The 17,502-nt window shown below is 40.7% G+C and overlaps 1 protein-coding gene across 7 annotated transcripts in view; it reads right to left on the bottom strand.

Annotated features, from left to right (window-relative positions):
- MARK3 (microtubule affinity regulating kinase 3) overlaps positions 1 to 17,502 on the bottom strand; it is a 103,393-nt gene that overhangs the window by 28,515 nt on the left and 57,376 nt on the right. For all 7 annotated transcript variants that reach the window (XM_061159501.1, XM_061159498.1, XM_061159495.1 and 4 more), the window contains exons 4-6: positions 11,172 to 11,220; positions 8,473 to 8,538; positions 4,379 to 4,449 (exon numbers count right to left, since the gene is read on the bottom strand). In XM_061159501.1, the coding sequence (XP_061015484.1) occupies positions 4,379 to 4,449; positions 8,473 to 8,538; positions 11,172 to 11,220 (186 nt within the window). The remainder of the gene's footprint in view (positions 1 to 4,378; positions 4,450 to 8,472; positions 8,539 to 11,171; positions 11,221 to 17,502) is intronic.

Raw genomic sequence — 17,502 nt, 5'->3', positions numbered from 1 at the left:
GAAGAATGAATGCTGTAATGTATGTGAACTATAAACTATGAAATCTATTATGTGCTTTATCAATAAGAATCCCTCCTACACTTAGCAAATAATATCCTTTCGTTGAGCCGACGTTTGGTCACCCTGGGACTAGCACTGCTATTATTACCATCACTCTCGGCTGCACAGCGCCGCTTGCAGGATCTTCGTTTCCCAACCCGAGGGAGTGAACCTGGGCCCTCAGCTGTGACGGTGCTGAGTCCCAAACACTGGACCGCCAGGGAATTCCCTGATTGGCACTGTTAAATAACTGCTCTAGAAATTTCACACTTACTACCAACTTTTAAGACTCTTTTTCTAAAACTTAATAAGCTTTAATGAAGTTTTATATGATTATAAAATTTTAGGAAATACAGAAAGTACATTCAAGAATATGCTTTTATAGCCATCAAACAGAGACGACATTTCCTGTTATTCTGGTGTATTTGCTTCAAGTCTTTACTTTGGTATTATGTATGTGTACTTAAATATATATGATTACGTACATACAAAACTGGGGGCTATAATGAAAATACTGCTTGTTTCTCCAACTCATCAACTTTCAGGTGTAAGCAATATGCACCTAACTATACTGGACACAAAAACTCAGAAAGGGCTGATCTACTGGTTGATATTGGTTCAAAATAAGCAGTAAGGATAAGGTGGGCTGGGGTTGGGAATGATGCCAGAATCAAGGCTTCACTAAGCAGCTTCCTACTTTATAAAGTGAATACGCAGAAGATCAGACCCACTCAGTCACCTGCTACTGCTAAGTCACTTTAGTCGTGTCCGACTTTGTGCGACCCCGTCCCTGGGATTCTCCAGGCAAGAACACTGGAGTAGGTTGCCATTTCCTTCTCCAAAGCAGAAAAGTGAGAAGTGAAAGTGAAGTCGCTCAGCCATGTCTGACTCTTCGAGACCCCATGGACTGCAGCCTACCAGGCTACTCTGTCCATGGGATTTTCCAGGCAAGAGTACTGGAGTGGGGTGCCATTGCCTTCTCCGCACAGTCACCTAGAGGCACACAAATCCCAAGGCCAAGACACCGATTCAAGAGCATCTGTTAGCAACGACGTTGCTCCATTCTGTCAGCATGAAAACTGGGAAAGTGACATAGATTTGTTTCCCCAAAGTAACAGGTTTACTCCCGAGGACACAATTTTATCTTACTTCTGCCTGATCCAATTTTCCCTGTCCCTTCGCCCCCACCCTCCCCAATCAGTCATAGGTTATTTTCAAATTCTACTTTTGAACCAGATTTGACACTTTCCTACCATTTCTCAAAGAGAATTTCTCTTCTTTTACCTCTAAGCAGCTCAAATGCCACAACTTGGGGAAGTACTCAACTTTAAATTAATGCCTTTTCACATTCTGCTTTTAATGTAAAAGTAGTTATTTCTATGGAAGGCTGAGAACCCAGGTTGAGTCCCAGGTTAAAATAAGAATGCAAGCCTAATTCACTTCTAGTCACACATGAAAAAGTAGAGGTAGCAACACAAGCAACCCACCAAGGAAGGGCGAGGAAAGAAGTGGAGCCAGCAATCTATTCTTCTTTGAGAAGAATAAGAGCTAAACCATGAAACTAAAACAGCATAAACAGTGACTAGGATGAGTGTGGTGAAGGAGGCGGGAGGAGGAAAGACCACCTGCTGATGAATATGGAAAGAAGGGCCTCTTTCTGACAGAAAGCAGACGAAGCATAGTGTACTCTGTGTGTGTGGCATACCTTTGTCTCCACTGTAAACAGGAAAATCTTCTATTTAGTCAAAGTAATGAGGACTTAAGTTTCTGGATTCTCCAATAAAACAACAACAACAAAAAAACCTTTTGGAAAGTATGGCAATTAGAAACAGAAAAGTGGAGGAACCAATATCATGCCTGACCTTTCCAGGTTTACATCAGCGAACTTACGGAAACACCATGGCAAGGAGAAAAGATTACATTAATTATAAGCACTGTAAATCAAGTCATTAACTGTAAAAGCACATAAACTATCTGTCCCAGACCAACTAATAGATTCCTCAACTACCTGCTTCATAATTTGTGCTGGAAATTTTTAAGATAAAAAGTTGTGTGACAGGACTTCCCTGGCACAGTGGGTGGGAATCTGCCTGCCAACACAGAAGACACAGGTTCGATCACTGGCCCGGGAAAATCCCACGTGCTGTGGAGCAACTAAGCTCCTGCGCCACAACTACTGAGCCGGCAAGCCTGCAGCCTGTGCTCTGCGTAACAGCAGCCCGAGCACCACGAGGAAGAGCAGCCCCGCTCACCACGACTAGAGAAAGAAAGCCCAAGCAAAGCAATGAAGACCCAGCATGGTCAAAAAAGTTAAAAAGTGATATGTCCAAGTCCCCTTCACAAGTCAGATCCTACCTGGGAGATGGGTAGAGAAGGAAGAAGAGAGGAGCCAGAGATCTAAGCACCACACTGCTTCCCTGGAGAAGGTCCAGGCTCACATCTGACATGAGGGCTGGCAGGAGCCCTTTCCTCACAGTCAATAAATCACACTCACATAAACACTTCCAAGTCACACTCATCTGAGTGGGAAGGAATTCCAGTTTTATGAGGCAAAAAAATCTTGATTTTCAGGTGGCTAATTTATAAAAATTAAAAGTATAGATATGGAAAGGGCCAAACAGACTTGTTTTGTAACAAAGAGAAATTTGAGCTCCCTTCCATAGACCACAGAATAAAGTGATATCAAAATTGGAAAGGACTTCAGAATTAATCAAGTAAAACTTCCTCTTTTTATAGCTAGAAAAACTGAGGATCAGAAAAGTTAAATGATGGTCAAAGTCTGATATGTAACAGGTTTTAATTCAAAGTACCATTAGGATGTCTTAAGATTTTAAAAGTAAATTTAAGCAACAGCAAAAGTTAAGACACTTATTTATAAGTCCTTAACTGTCAACACTAGACTAAGCAAATCAAAATCTTGAAAATCAGTTAAACCTGCTTTTATAAATATTGTGAAACCCTTAAAGACTCCTACCTATACTTCCACTTTAACAACCTTACAGGTGAATAAAACAAATTTAAGTTTCTAAAAGAAATGAGGCTATACTGCTATTTACATACAGAACTTCAAACTATGGGAGGATAGTTAGTTTAAAAGTAATAAAGTACCTGCTCCTTCCTTTTATCTGAATCTGAGGTGGGCAATTATGGCCTCTAGGCTGAATATGGCCCACCACTCGTTTTTGCCAAAAAAGTATTGTTGGGAATACAATCATATTAGTGTATTCATCCAGATGTTGTCTAAGCTGCTTCTACGCTACAACAGCAGAATTAAATAGTTGTGAAAGACTGTATGGCCTACAAAGCCTAAAATTTACTATCTGGCACTTTACAGAAAGAGTTTGCTGATGCCTACCTACTCTAAGACAGACCACACCATAACTGTTAAGAATTTTAGTTTGGAATCACACGTCCTGACTCTGAACCAATGGAAGGTCTGCTATTTGCCAGGCATCAAATTTTGGGCAAACTGTGTAATTTTTCTGTGCCTCAGTTTCCTTATCTTTAACAAATTAGCACAATGATCTTTTGGGCTTCCCTGGTGGCTCAGAGGTTAAATCATCTGCCTGCAATGCAGGAGACCCGGGTGAGTCCCTGGGTCGGGAAGATCCACTGGAGAAGGAAATGGCAACCCACTCCAGTATTCTTGCCAGGAGAATCCCATGGACAGAGGAGCCTGGTGGGCCACAGTCCATGGGGCTGCAAAGAGTTGGACACGACTGAGCGACTTCACTTACTTGCGATGATCTTTACTCACAAGGCTGCTGCAAGATTTACGTTAATGGAGGTAAAGGACTTCATCCAATATTAGCAGATAAGGATCAATCAATAGTTACTTTAATAGAGACTTAAATCACATTTATGCTCAAAACCTATGTATTAAAATCAGTCTCTTTAAGGCAATGGGCAGAGACAAAGCAAGAAGATAAGTCGTTAATTCACAGGTTACGTTCTGTTTGGTTTTGGCTTATGTAAGACAAAACCAATAATGAATTTTTAGATTGTAACACTTTTTGCTAAAAATTGAAAACCGTTTTAATTAATGCAATCACAAGTGCTCAAAGACTCATTTTTTAAGGATCAACTGTCAAAAAACTAAGATTAAGAGTGGGACTATAATTCCAATTACAAAGCTAGAAATAGAACTCATAGCCTTAGCACAGTGCTTTAGGCATGAAAGCACTTAAATTAATAAATTTTGTTGCATTGAACTGAATGGCTAACTTCTGCTCCATCCAACAGGCCTTATGACATTTATAGAGGCAAACACTTGTGTGCTTCAGGGTTTTAGCCAGATAATGTTATTTAATCAATAAACTAAACGTGCAACAATCCATACCTGTCTAAATTTAGCTCTTGCTTCTTTTTCCTTCATTCTTCCATGTGCAACCAAATAGTCAAACACTTCACCTATAATTGAGAAAAATAAAAGTAAGCAGAAGTCCTATTTCTGAGCATTAACTTTCCCATGAATTAAAGATGCTTCACTTTTAGCAATGCTGTAATTTTAATTTTAAAAATATAGTTATGAAGATAAACAGAAATATGCGGAATCTGAACTAACCCAGTCTTAACTATAGGACAAGTTTATTGATAAAATCTTTTAAGTTATAGAAAAGCCTTAACATTAAATTCTCATATATTTCTATTATGATACTTTTACTTTAAAGGTTTTGTTTCCAGTATGGTTTAGTAAAAACTTGGAAATGAAAATTGAAAGTTAAAATGGAAATATTATGTGTGTTCAAAGAAGGTGTTTTCACTATAGGATTATGACAAAAAAGCATTTCCTAAATTCATTCATGCAACAAATAATTACTGAGAGTATACTAACTGCTGAGAACTGTTCTTGGCTCTGGGGAAACACACAAGTGAACAGAGCAAAGTCCTTCTCCTCAAGGAGTTTACATTCCAGGAGGGGGTAGACAGATAATAAGCAAATAAATGAATATACAGTGTATCAGATGATAAAACATACTGTGGAGAAAGATCAGGGGAAAGAAACAGGGTGTGCGCGCATTTGTGTGTGCGCACGTACACGCGTAAGCGCTGTGCTGACTGCTGTAGGGGAGGGCATGCTGTCGTCAACAGGCAGCTAAAACACTCTGACACTTAAAAGCTTAGTTTCAGAACTTAAGTGTTTCTGAGGAAAAGGTTATTCTGAACTGCACATTGGTACCTCTGACTTTTGAACTTTCAGCCCTAACTCTGAATAAATTTTAATAAATTAGCGTAAATATTTTCAAGTTATTACCGACTGCATCATCTTTTAAAAGGAATTACATATTGTTAATTTACACTACACAATACATTTAACTATGGTGAATTATAAAATTGAATGTCAGTATTTTCTCCAAGAATGCCATTCTATCTGCAGAGTAAAAAAATATGTCAAAACAAGTGGTTAAAAAATGAAAAAACAAAGATGTGTGCATACCACATGGTACAGTTTTGACTTAAAAAAAAACCTTATGGATTAAACCCAGTAGTTGTACAGTCACACAGATAATGTCAATGTAATTTTAAAATATATATTTTTTAATTTTAAAATATTTTAGAATTCCAATGCAATATAAACCTGTTAAGAGATTTTGGAGCCATAAAGTCATACTCACAATCACTGTTATAAACCAGGCATACAACCCAGATTTCCAACCCCCCTCATTAAAAATGCATTAGCAACCAGGGAAAGCAACTAAATTAAACATCTCTGCATGATATCATTTACTAGTAGAAAAAACAGCAAACAGTGGTTCTCCCCACCCATGTCAAGAGAGTTCAGAAAGCCCTTGGTTCAGGTCCCGTCACTATAACCAGTGATGAAACCATGGGCACCAACTTTTCAGAGGTTCATCTGTAAAAACTAGGCAGTTGCCCTGGATGACTTTCTGAGATTCTTTCCAATTGTAAAATTCTATGATTCTATAAAACTGAAAAATAAGAGGCTGGGTCGGAGAAGGCAATGGCAACCCACTCCAGTACTCTTGCCTGGAAAATCCCATGGACGGAGGAGCCTGGTAGGCTGCAGTCCATGGGGTCTCGAAGAGTCGGACATGACTGAGCGACTTCGTTTTCACTTTTCTGCATTGGAGAAGGAAATGGCAACCCACTCCAGTGTTCTTGCCTGGAGAATCCCAGGGATGGGGTCGCACAAAGTTGGACACGACTAAAGTGACTTAGCAGTAGCAGGAGTAGGTAGCCAATTTAATGAAACTTTTGTTGTTCAAATTGGCAAACGTATCAACAATAAACCGCTGCCTTGGAGACAGAAGGTGCTTTGTTGAGCTGATTTAAACATATGGGCCAAGCCAATAAACCACCGCTGATCAGTGCTGTTGTAATGTTAGGCAGTGCCACTGAGCCCTCGGAGGAGGACTGTGCGGCCATGCCCACTGAGTAGCTCAGAGACATGCAACTTATAACGTCACACTGCCAGTGAGGGGCACTGGCCAGACTGACTCCACGTTTGTCTTTTCCAGAGCCCATCCTTTCGGGATGGACACTTCTCCAATACAGAGCAACTGCTATGACCCTGTGACCTAAAACAGATGAAACAGGAAGCCATGACTGACTGACCAATCAGGAGAGGCTATGTGGTACTGGGAGGCTGGGGCTCCAGGCCTGGCAACATGACCATGGGGATATTTCCTAGCCTCCATCTCCTCACTCACTGCCTGGCCACATCATGGACCCATTGTGAAAGTCAAAGGAGATCAAAAAAAGCACTTGTACACTGTAGAGGCTCCACAAAGGAGAAGATTACGAACTAGAAGATGAGTAGAAAGCACTGGAACTCCATACAGATTTATGGTTCTACAATTAACCTTCAGCTCTTCCTACTACTCAACTGTGAAAATCCCAACTAAAATCTCAACCCACACATTTAAAATACGAAGCACACAATTAACAATGAATTGCTGCTGCTGCTAAGTCGCTTCAGGCGTGTCCAACTCTGCGGGACCCCACAGATGACAAGCCCCCAGGCTCCGCTGTCCCTGGGATTCTCCAGGCAAGAACACTGGAGTGGGCTGCCACTTCCTTCTCCAGGGATACATGCACGCTAAGTCGCTGCAGTCGTGTCCGACTCTGTGCAACCCTATGGACAGCAGCCCACCAGGCTCCTCTGTTCACAGGATTCTCTAGGCAAGAACACTGGAGTGGGTTGCCATTTCCTTCTCCAAATAATGAATTAGGAGTATGAAAAAGTGGTGTCAGGGGTGTGCCTGCTCTGCCCACAACAGATTTACAATCTTTTATTTAGTGGTCAACACATCACAATGAGGCTGTGATTCAACTTTCTGTCTCAGGTTTTACATTCTGGACCAAAGGGCTTGTTAAACAAAATAAAACTCTACTATAATCAAAAACAATTAAATCTATACTGTGGAGTTAAACAGAACGTGTCTCCAGTAGTTTAAAGTTTCACTCATTCAACTCAATTCTTATTTGCTCAGAGTCTGCTCTGTGCCAGGCACTGTTAGAGGCAGGGAAAAGACAAAGACAAGCAACAAAGCTTCTGCCTCCACAACATTCACGCGTGGTCCAAAACCTAGCAGAGCCTAGCCATGACCGTAAAATAGGAATCTCTGCAAAAGAGAACAGCTATATACATTCATTTCATAAAAATTTCTACATTTATATATCCTTAGAGGCAAATAATTACTAGTCTTTAATCTTGAAGGAAATCCAATCGTATACACTGTGACCACCATTTCTGGCCTTCGGAAACAAAAGGCACCACTGACGTAAAAATCTGATAAAGAAATCCATCCAGCATGCAGTACACATTTATTTCAAATAGGCTAATACATTGATGCTTTTGAAAATTCAAGTACTGGAATAAAAAAATGTGCTATAAACAATGGAATATTACTCTGCTTTAATAGGGAAGGAAATTTTGACACATGCTATAACATGGATAAACCTTAAGGACATTGTAAGTGACATAGGAAGTCACAAAAAAGACAAATACTATATCATTCCACTCATATGAGGTCCCTAGAGTAGTCAAATTCATACAGACAGCAGAATGGTGGCTGTCAGGGGCTGCAAGGAGGGAGGATGGGGAATTATTGTTTAATGGGGACAGTTTCATTTTGGGAAAATGAAAAAGTTCTGGAGATGGATGATGGTATTGGTTAACAATGTGAATGTACTTAACGCCACAGTACACTTGAAGTGGTTAAAATGGTAAACTACGTTACACCATTAAAAAAATCCAACTATCTGCATACAGTCAATTAATGATGGGAACAATGAAATGCTTAACAGTAACCCACTGAACTGCTAGCAATCAGCCTTTCTGATTCTCATCCTAGTGTATGATGATTCTGAAGGTTAAATGAAACTCTATCAATTATCCACATGGGCAGTGCGGGTGCATATTCTTCTAAAAGGGAGGGACGGAAGAAAAACAATTTATAAATACCTTACCTCCACTTGCATACTCCATGATTAGGTAGAGTGTTTTGTCCGTTTCAATGACTTCGAATAACTTCACTACGAGAGGAGAGAAGATACAGGAGAAAAAGAAACAAATGTCTGTATGTACATACCATATACATATAAACTAACTACAAAAAGTTAACTTTTTCCCTATTAAAATATGGCCCTCTTAAAAAAATGATTTTAGGAAACTTTATATTACAACAGCAGAAAAGATTTCATGAAAACATGGAACCCCATGAAAATCAACGTAATTTCTGGGTTCTCCAACACTGTGACTTCGGGACGCACTCAGCGGTTTCCTGCTCTCATTTCATGCCCCTGTGGTGTGTCTGTGCCCACCCTACTCCTATATGTTCAACGCACCTGTCGTTGTGGCTTTAAGGATACACAGAATTCCACTTGAGACTTCTGTTGCTTAAGAAATTTATCACAATTCTCAGAGAAAAAGATTCCCTTCTTTTTTAACGATGTACTTTTTATTTTTTATTTTTGTTTGTCTGAGCCATGCAGCATGCAGAATCTTAGTTCTCTCACCAGGGATCTGACTGGGGATCCACCCTGGGCCCTGTCAGTGAGCTTGCAGCGTCCTAACCACCAGGGAATTCCTAAGATTCCTTTGTTTCTATTCTAAAGCCAGAGACCGAAAAATAGAACCGATTACACTGAAAATAACTTTTTAATTATTTTCAATGGGTCAGTGTGACTGCTATAGCAGTCTCTTATTACAGATAAAAATAATATTTCTACTGCTGCTAACTCATAAAACCATAACAAATCAATCAAAAATATGTAATTTTTAAATAAAACTGAAGCTAATTCCTAAAACTATCAAATCACTATCTCCTGTATCTAATTTGTTAATACATATGTTACAATTAAATTCAGCAAAAAGGAGAGCAGTGAGGGAGAATGCTAATCTCTTCTATTGTGGGTTATTTTCTGATGCTTTAATACAGAGTATTAAATCAGATCAATAGCTTGCACAGTATTTGATATGTTTGTCAAACTGGTGAATTAAAACTATCACAACATTTCTAAGATGGCGTATGTTCAGGTTGTTAAGAAAAATTATTTAAATAAATTTAAGACATATGCTGGTAAACCATCAACATATTAATAAATTCTGTAATTCCAATGCAGGGGGAATTCCCTGGCAGTCCAGGGGTTAGGACTCTGTGCTTTCACTGCACGGGGCCTGGGTTTGATCCCTGGTTGGGAAGCTAAGACCTGGTAAGCCAAAGATAAATTAAAATGTAAAATTCCAATGCAAATATTGGCTCTTCTAGGAAAACTATTTTAATCCAATGAGAATTTAAATTTTAGAAATTTGTATTTTCAAAGATATGTCATTTAGTAGTAAGTATAGAGAACTTTAATCAGGGTACCACTTAAGAAAAAACAAAACAAATAGGTTTAAGTGAGCTGGTTCTTGGCAGTGTATTTGTGGTGGGAAGTTGAAATTTGAAATCTAGAGTTGGTTAGCTAACCTCATACAGCTGAAATAAAATATAAAGGCTTTCTTTTCACTATTATATCCCTTGTTATTTTCTCCAACCATGTCACAGTTCACTGATTCTAAGATATGTATTTTTTCACATTTTAATTAACATCACTGATAAGGGGATAATGGCTTGGTAGCATTTTCTTAACAGTACCTGAACACAATAATGCCTTTTAAATGATGGTGGCTCAGATTAGATGATATAGGGTGTACATTTTTTCCATCCTGTGGTTCCCTTTTATTTTTCTATTCTTGTGCTTCAAGAAGTCTTCATAAGATATCCCTAACACCAAAGTTATCACACTCCACTTCCTAGAACTGATTTTGATAGTAAGCTGATACAATTGGTTATGAGCTATTTCACTCAAATGTTTTTAGATTGTAGGACCTATTACTATATAAGAAAACAGTTGTATTATTTTAAAAGATCTGCATTATGCATGGAATCAAAAATTTTCACTGAGGTGTGTACACAGGGTCAGCTTTCATCTTGTTCCTACAACTACGATGAGGGCAGGACCATGACCCACCCTCATCTTTAGACACACCTCACTGCATAAAGCACAGAGGACACATAAAGCAGGTCTGTACAGTGTGAAACAATTCATGCCAAAAAACTCTATTAGATAGCAAGTGCCCTGTATCTTTTTTTCATGGCCGCCCTGAGCAGCATGTGGGATCTTAGTTCTCTGACCTGGGATCAAACCTGTGCCCCCTGCACTGGAAGCACGGAGTCCTAACCACTGGACTGACAGGAAATTCCCTTTATTTTTAAAAATATGTTTCAATACACCATTATTTTCTTAGGAATACAGCTAGAGCAAAAAACACCTTTGAAAACTTTAGCTTACTGTAATTCCCTCTATCTAAAATTTAGGTACAATTATGACATTTTGATATATTAAAATTTAGAAAATTACAATCTGATTACAGATGTTTCTACTAAATTAAAGCTTTACATTTGAATGTTTAATATCTAATCTTTTAACCTATCTTGAGCAATTTCAAAAAGTTAACAGAAATGATCAACTACACACACACACACACACACATATTCTAAAAGTGTACCTGGAATGGGAGAAGGGAAGAAATCTCCTGTCACTTCTGGAATATATGTTTAGCTTTATGAAAAAGTTTCAAGAATGCATTTAGACCCAAAAGTATTTAAGAAAGCAGAAAGTACCTATGTTTGGATGATTTAAAATCTTCATTATTCTCACTTCTCTGAAGAGCTAAAAAACAAACACACACACAATCCCCCCAACACAGGTTATTAAACATTATATTCCACAGTGGCAATGTAAATTAAATTTTTCTCTTAGATAACTGATTCACTGATAATGTTTAGTAGTCCACATCTAAGACATGGAAATCCAGAGTAATTATGACATAGTTTTGTTCTCTAATACTAAATGCGTCAATTTTAATGCTCCAATACTAATGCGTCAATTTTATCGTATGAAAAAGCAGAGTTCCCGGAGGAGGAGATTTTGCTATTGTGAATTATACTTTGAATTATATTTTGCTATCTTGAACACAGAAATCAGATTTAAGCAGGAGTAGTTTGTTACTAGACTTAGTCCGATTCAGTATCTATCGAGGAATTCTAATTCTGCAAACAAAAACTTGTATAGTCCCAATGAACTGCATCTTGAGTGTTAGATTGATAATTCCAAGTAATTCTATAAAGCTTTAAATAAAACCACTTCAAGTGGCTTTATTTAACTGCCTAGCCATCACACAGAATAAGGCAGAGTATTAAACTGTTGCTGTACAAACATGCTGTGAATTCAGAGGCGGGTCACAGCATCATGGTATGGGCTAATATGAGACCTCATAAAATAATAATAGAATTTTAGAGGCCATCTTAGACACCCTCCTGCAAACCAGTGGAAACCAGAAAAAGAGAGGAAAGGTCTTCCAAGGCTCTCCTATCTCTCTACGGGGAACGTGGTCAGAACCAGTCTCCTAGCACCCGGGGTATCACAGCCTGCAGGAGGCGAGGCTGGAGAGCAGTCTGGGAAACGAGAAGCAGCTGCCTATGGGATGAGGTAGCAGGGACCTTCCCTGTACTTGTCTTTGTCCCCCAGGTCTAAACTAGAAATGAAATCAGCAACTAACAGGCATGGAGGCATGGTATCTGACCCACAAACAGCTCAGAGCTTTTTGGAATCAAGATGAATAGCCTTTCTGTCTACAATACTGGGCTTCCCAGGTAGTGCAGTGGTAAAGAATCTGCCTGCCAAATAGGAGACACAAGAGACGTAGGTCCGATCCCTGGGTTGGGAAGATTCCCCTGGAGAAGGAAATGACAACCCACTGCAGTATTCTTGCCTGGGAAATCCCATGGACACAGGAGCCTGGCAGGCTATACAGTCCATAGGGTTGCAAAGAATTGGACACGGCTGAAGTGACTAAACCACCACCACCTAGAATACTGGATCATCCACTAAAGGCTTGGGCTTTTTCTTCATTTACCTGTGCTAAGCAAACAGAGGAATCTTGTTTTCCCAATTCATCATAGCTGGACTTGTACCTATAATTTGAACCTCCCAGTTATTTCTACAACTGTTAAATTACAAGAGTGACAAGCTGGCTATCATACTAACTCAGCTCAGGACACTGTGTTTAGAATGAAACCCTGACCATGGCCACCGCAGACTGCTTACACTTTCAGCCTCAACTCCAGGCACTCTGATTTCCCCCCAGAACATACTAACTCTTTCTTTCCTTACAATTTTTTCTCCTTTTCATCCTTCAAGTCTCAGGTAGATTCTCTGAAAATCTTACCTAAGTAGGTCTCCGTTGTTTTACATCACAGCGCTTCTTTCCCAGAATGTCTTTCACGTTGTGATAATACATTGTGTTTATCAGTTCATTTTTGCCGCCTCATCTACAGGGAGTGTGTCTGCCTCCCGTCACCAGTGGAACCTTGAAACCCAGCCTGGCACACAACAGGAACTCATTTGTTTGATAAATGCCTGCAAGAAAGTACTGACTACCAAGAAGTGTGGTTTGAGCCAGTCTCTAGCATTCTAATGACCACGCTGCTTTTAGATCCTGAGTAGCAGAATGCCTATGACAGGGTTGTCACGGTTCTGCTGGCAAAGGAGGCCAAATAAAAACAACTTACATCCTACTAGCAGCACAGCACTACAGCATCAGAACCAGAGCAGGAGAAAGACGGAGTCCTGCAGGGACCCAAGGGACAGAGAGCTGACTTCTGCCTGCGGCGATAGGCACCACGGAGGTAACTGGATTTATGCAGTTTAAAATGGGCTGGTGATCTGAGCAAGACAGGGAGGTGCAACCAATGAAGACTATTTCAAGAAGACCAGGTGCTCCATCTGGCAGAGCAGTGGGTTTCCAAGTGTGGACTTTAAGCCACCAGCATCAGAACATTAGGATATCTGTGCAAACTGTAGGTTCCTGGGTTCTACCTATCACTAGATCTGAAATGAGCTTTAAGAATTTTACATATCAACCAGCACCCCTGGTGAGGTGCTTTTAAAACAGGTCCACAAATACTTTGACAATCCTCTTCTCAAAAGGTAGAACTTAATATTCCTCCCTTTCAGTGTGGACTGCACTTAGTGACTTGCTTTTCATGAAGAGAGGAAAGCAGAGCGATAGGGAGGGGACTTCAGAGACTAAGCTGTAAAGGCACTGGGACTCCCTCCTTGCTCTCTCAGATCACTGACATGCATGCCGTAAGGACATTAAGTACTTAATGGACAGGCCCAGACAGCAAGGAAATGAGGACTCACACCTGCGGCTGGTGAGGAACAGCAGGCCCTAGACAAAAGCCAGGTGATAGGGCCTTCTAGAAGCTGATGCACCAGCCCCAATCAAACCTTTGGGTGCCTGCAGCTGTGGCTCTTCCCCAAAATATCTTGAAAGCATCTGAGTCAGAATCATCCAACTAAGTTACCCTCAAACAGATAACTCAACGAAACTGAGATAACACAGGTTCTAAGTTGCTAAGTTTTAGAGTAATTTTTAGAGAGCAGTAGTAGGTAATACACTAGAGGAAACACTGAAGTTTGAAAACCAAATCTGTACGCAGGTCAAGAAGCAACAGTTAGAACCGGACATGGAACAACAGACTGGTTCCAAATTGGGAAAGGAGTCAAGGCTGTATGTTGCCATCCTGCTTATTTAACTTACATGCAGAGTACATCATGCGAAATGCTGGGCTGGATAAAACACAAGCTGGAGTCAAGATTGCCGGGAAAAATATCAATAACCTCAGATAGGCATATGATACCACCCTTATGGCAGAAAGTGAAGAGGAACTAAAGAGCCTCCTGATGAAGGTGAGAAAGAAGAGTGGAAAAGTTGGTTTAAAACTCAACATTCAAACAACTAAGATCATGGCATCCAGTCCCATAACTTCATGGCAAACAGATGGGGAAACAAAGCCAACAGTGATGGGCTTTATCTTTTTGGGGCTTCAAAAATCACTGCAGATGGTGACTGCAGCCATGCAATTAAAAGATGCTTGCTCCCTGGAAGAAAAGGTATGACCAACCTAGACAGCATATTAAAAAGCAGACACATTACTTTGCCAACAAAGATCCGTCTAGTCAAAGCTATGGTTTTTCCTGTAGTCATGCTCAGAAAGCTGAGCGCCAAAGAATTGATGCTTTTGAACTGTGGTGTTGGAGAAGACTTTTGAGTGTCCCTCGGACTGCAAGGAGAGCCAACCAGTCAGTCCTAAAGGAAATCAATCCTGAATGTTCATTGGAAGGACTGATGCTGAAACGGAAGCTCTAGTACTTAGACACCTGATGTGAAGAACTGACTCACTGGAAAAGACCCTGATGCTGGGAAAGACTGAAGGCAGGATGAGAAGGGGACGACAGAGGATGAGATGGTTGGATGGCATCACCGACTCAATGGACATGAGTTTGAGCAGGCTCCGGGAGATGGTGATGGACAGGGAGGACTGGTGTGCTGCCGTCCCTGGGGTTGCAAAGAGTCGGATACAACTGAGCGACTGAAATGAGTTACACACAGCAGAGGCCACACCAAGGGATGTGTTGTAAAAACACACAGGATAGGTGAGTGGGACCAGACATAGGGATGAAAAGCACAAGTTTCTTTCCGTAGGCAGATAGAGTAGCCAAAGGTCTCCCAGTTGGACAGTGTCAGGGTATCACCAAATAACTTTATGTATTTACCTCTGTCAGAATTACGTATCAAGCAGAAACTAGAATCAACTCTATACCAACTTAATCAAAGGGGGTGGAGAGAGGAGGCATGAAGCTGATAGCTGTCGAGTGTCACCTGTGTCTGAAGTTCAGCGCTAGATGCTCCACAGCTGTGATCCTATCTAACTGAATTTTCACAACTCTGTCAGGTGACTATGATCATCTCCAATGCACAGGAAAGGAGGACTGAGAAAGTTAAGAAACCAGTCCAAGTTTTCCCAGCTAACACATGCCAGAGCTCAGAGTCTGAGTTGTCTGACTCCAAAGTCCTAACTCATTTCATGATTCCAAACAGCCACCTTTGAAATGTACAAGTAAAACAATAGTACATTACAAGTTGGCAATACAGAAAACTCCAGAGTAACAGGTGGGTACTGCACAGAATTTTTTTTAAAGTTGACAATTTGCGTATGTGATTAACATGCCAGAGATCTCATTGTGAACCTGATGACTGAAGATAAATTTGGGTAGAAATAATTTGCTGAAAACATGAACATTAAGGAAAGACCTCACTAGGTCTTTAAAGTTTTGCTACTATAAAAGGACATTTAAATAAGAAGTTCACTGATTTCTACTACCTTACTTCTCTACATTCCTTTTCAACCTTATGCAGATGCTAGTTGTAAAAAATAAAATGAAATAACACAGAAATGTGTAAAGTGAAAGAATTCTCCTCTCTTCATTAATCTCCATCTTCTACACTAGCCGTCACCAACCTTTTTGGCACCAGAGGCCAGTTTTGTGGAAGACAAGTTTTCCATGGACATTGGGGTGGTTGTTTCAGGATGATTCAAGCACATTACACTTATCATGCACTTTATTTCTATTATTATTACATCAGCTCCACCTTAGATCATCAGGCACTAGATCTCAAGAGTTTGGGGACCCCTGCTCTACACATCTTCCCATTTTTATGTCCTTTAGGAACTGGCAGATAGGAGGAGAACAAACATTTCTGAAGGCAAAGACCTGGATCCTGGTGATGAGAATACTGAAGAGACACTAAGCCTACAGTACCACAGAAAAAACAAATGTCCCCAAAGCCAGGACTGAGGACATAGAGAAACTATCCTTGGGAAAAAACAATTTTATCAATTGACCTAAAAATAAAACGAGCAGTGTCTTTACTGGGGGTTCAGTGGTGAGGAATTTGCCTGCCAACGCAGGAGACATGGGTTTGATCCCTCATCCAGGAAGATCCCACATGCCAGAGAGCAACCAAACATGTGTGTCACAACGACTGAGCTGTGCTCTGGAGCCCAGGAGCTCTGCAACTCCTGAAGCCCGGGCACCTACAGCCTGCGCTGTGCAACAAGAGAAGCCACCGCCACGAGAAGCCCATGCAGCAACAAAGACCCAGCATAGCCAAAAATAAATAAAATTAAAAGGATAAAATGAGCATATCAGAGAGGGCATGGGGTGAGGTATTGTCACAGTCATCAAACTGGGACATAAGTCGTCATGGCAAAAGTGACCCAACTGGCTTCTCTGGATATACAGGTATGAGACAGGCCAAAGGCTGAGAGCCTGTCAGCTGGGCAACTGACTGGATGAAAACTTATGTGTTAGAAATAATGAACAGGCATACAATCACCAACCTCTTCTTTACTAGGAAAGAGCCGTACTGTTAAACCCAAGGTTATAAATAAGAAACACTCAGTGGGTAAGGGAGAGGGAGGCAGAGCTGAAGCTGACACCCATGTTTGTGAATTTGGATGCCACTGTGAGACAGAGAAGACTCAAGCTGCAGTGAGGAAGGGCAGCAGGCTGAGTCTGATTTAGGACACACCACGTGAAAGGCAATTAAGTGACGATAGTGAAAACCAAGTTCAGTAGCTGGTATTTTGGTTTGAAGCTCAGGAAGAAATCTGGGCTATTCTGCAGAATTATCAGCATAGGGATAGTATCCTTGGAAGGAAATGACAACTGTCTAACTGAAAAATGGAAAGACAGAAACATCAACGAACAAGCATTTCAGAGTGAAAAAAAGATGGGGATCACAATACAGACACAGAAAATGCAGCTGGAGTGACAGAATGACACCCAAACACCGGAATCCAATGCCTCCCTCAGACTGACAAGTGGGGTCACAAACCTCGATTTAAAACCAGCCTCCCTGACCCTGGAACATCTCTGGGGTACTTTATGAAGGAAGGAGGGAAGGACGATCACCCACTTCTCCTCAGCATGTCCGTCTGTCTCACTCCCCACACTGATCACAGAACCTCTGCTGAGCAAAAGAACAAATCAAAGACCCTCAGACAACACTGAGGGAGAGAGCCTGGCAAACGCCAGAGTTCA

This window comes from Dama dama, chromosome 13 (assembly GCF_033118175.1).
Source record: "Dama dama isolate Ldn47 chromosome 13, ASM3311817v1, whole genome shotgun sequence".
NCBI lineage: Eukaryota > Metazoa > Chordata > Mammalia > Artiodactyla > Cervidae > Dama > Dama dama.
The sequence above is the reverse complement of the archived record's forward strand: the minus strand, read 5'-3'. Positions and strand labels throughout refer to the sequence as shown.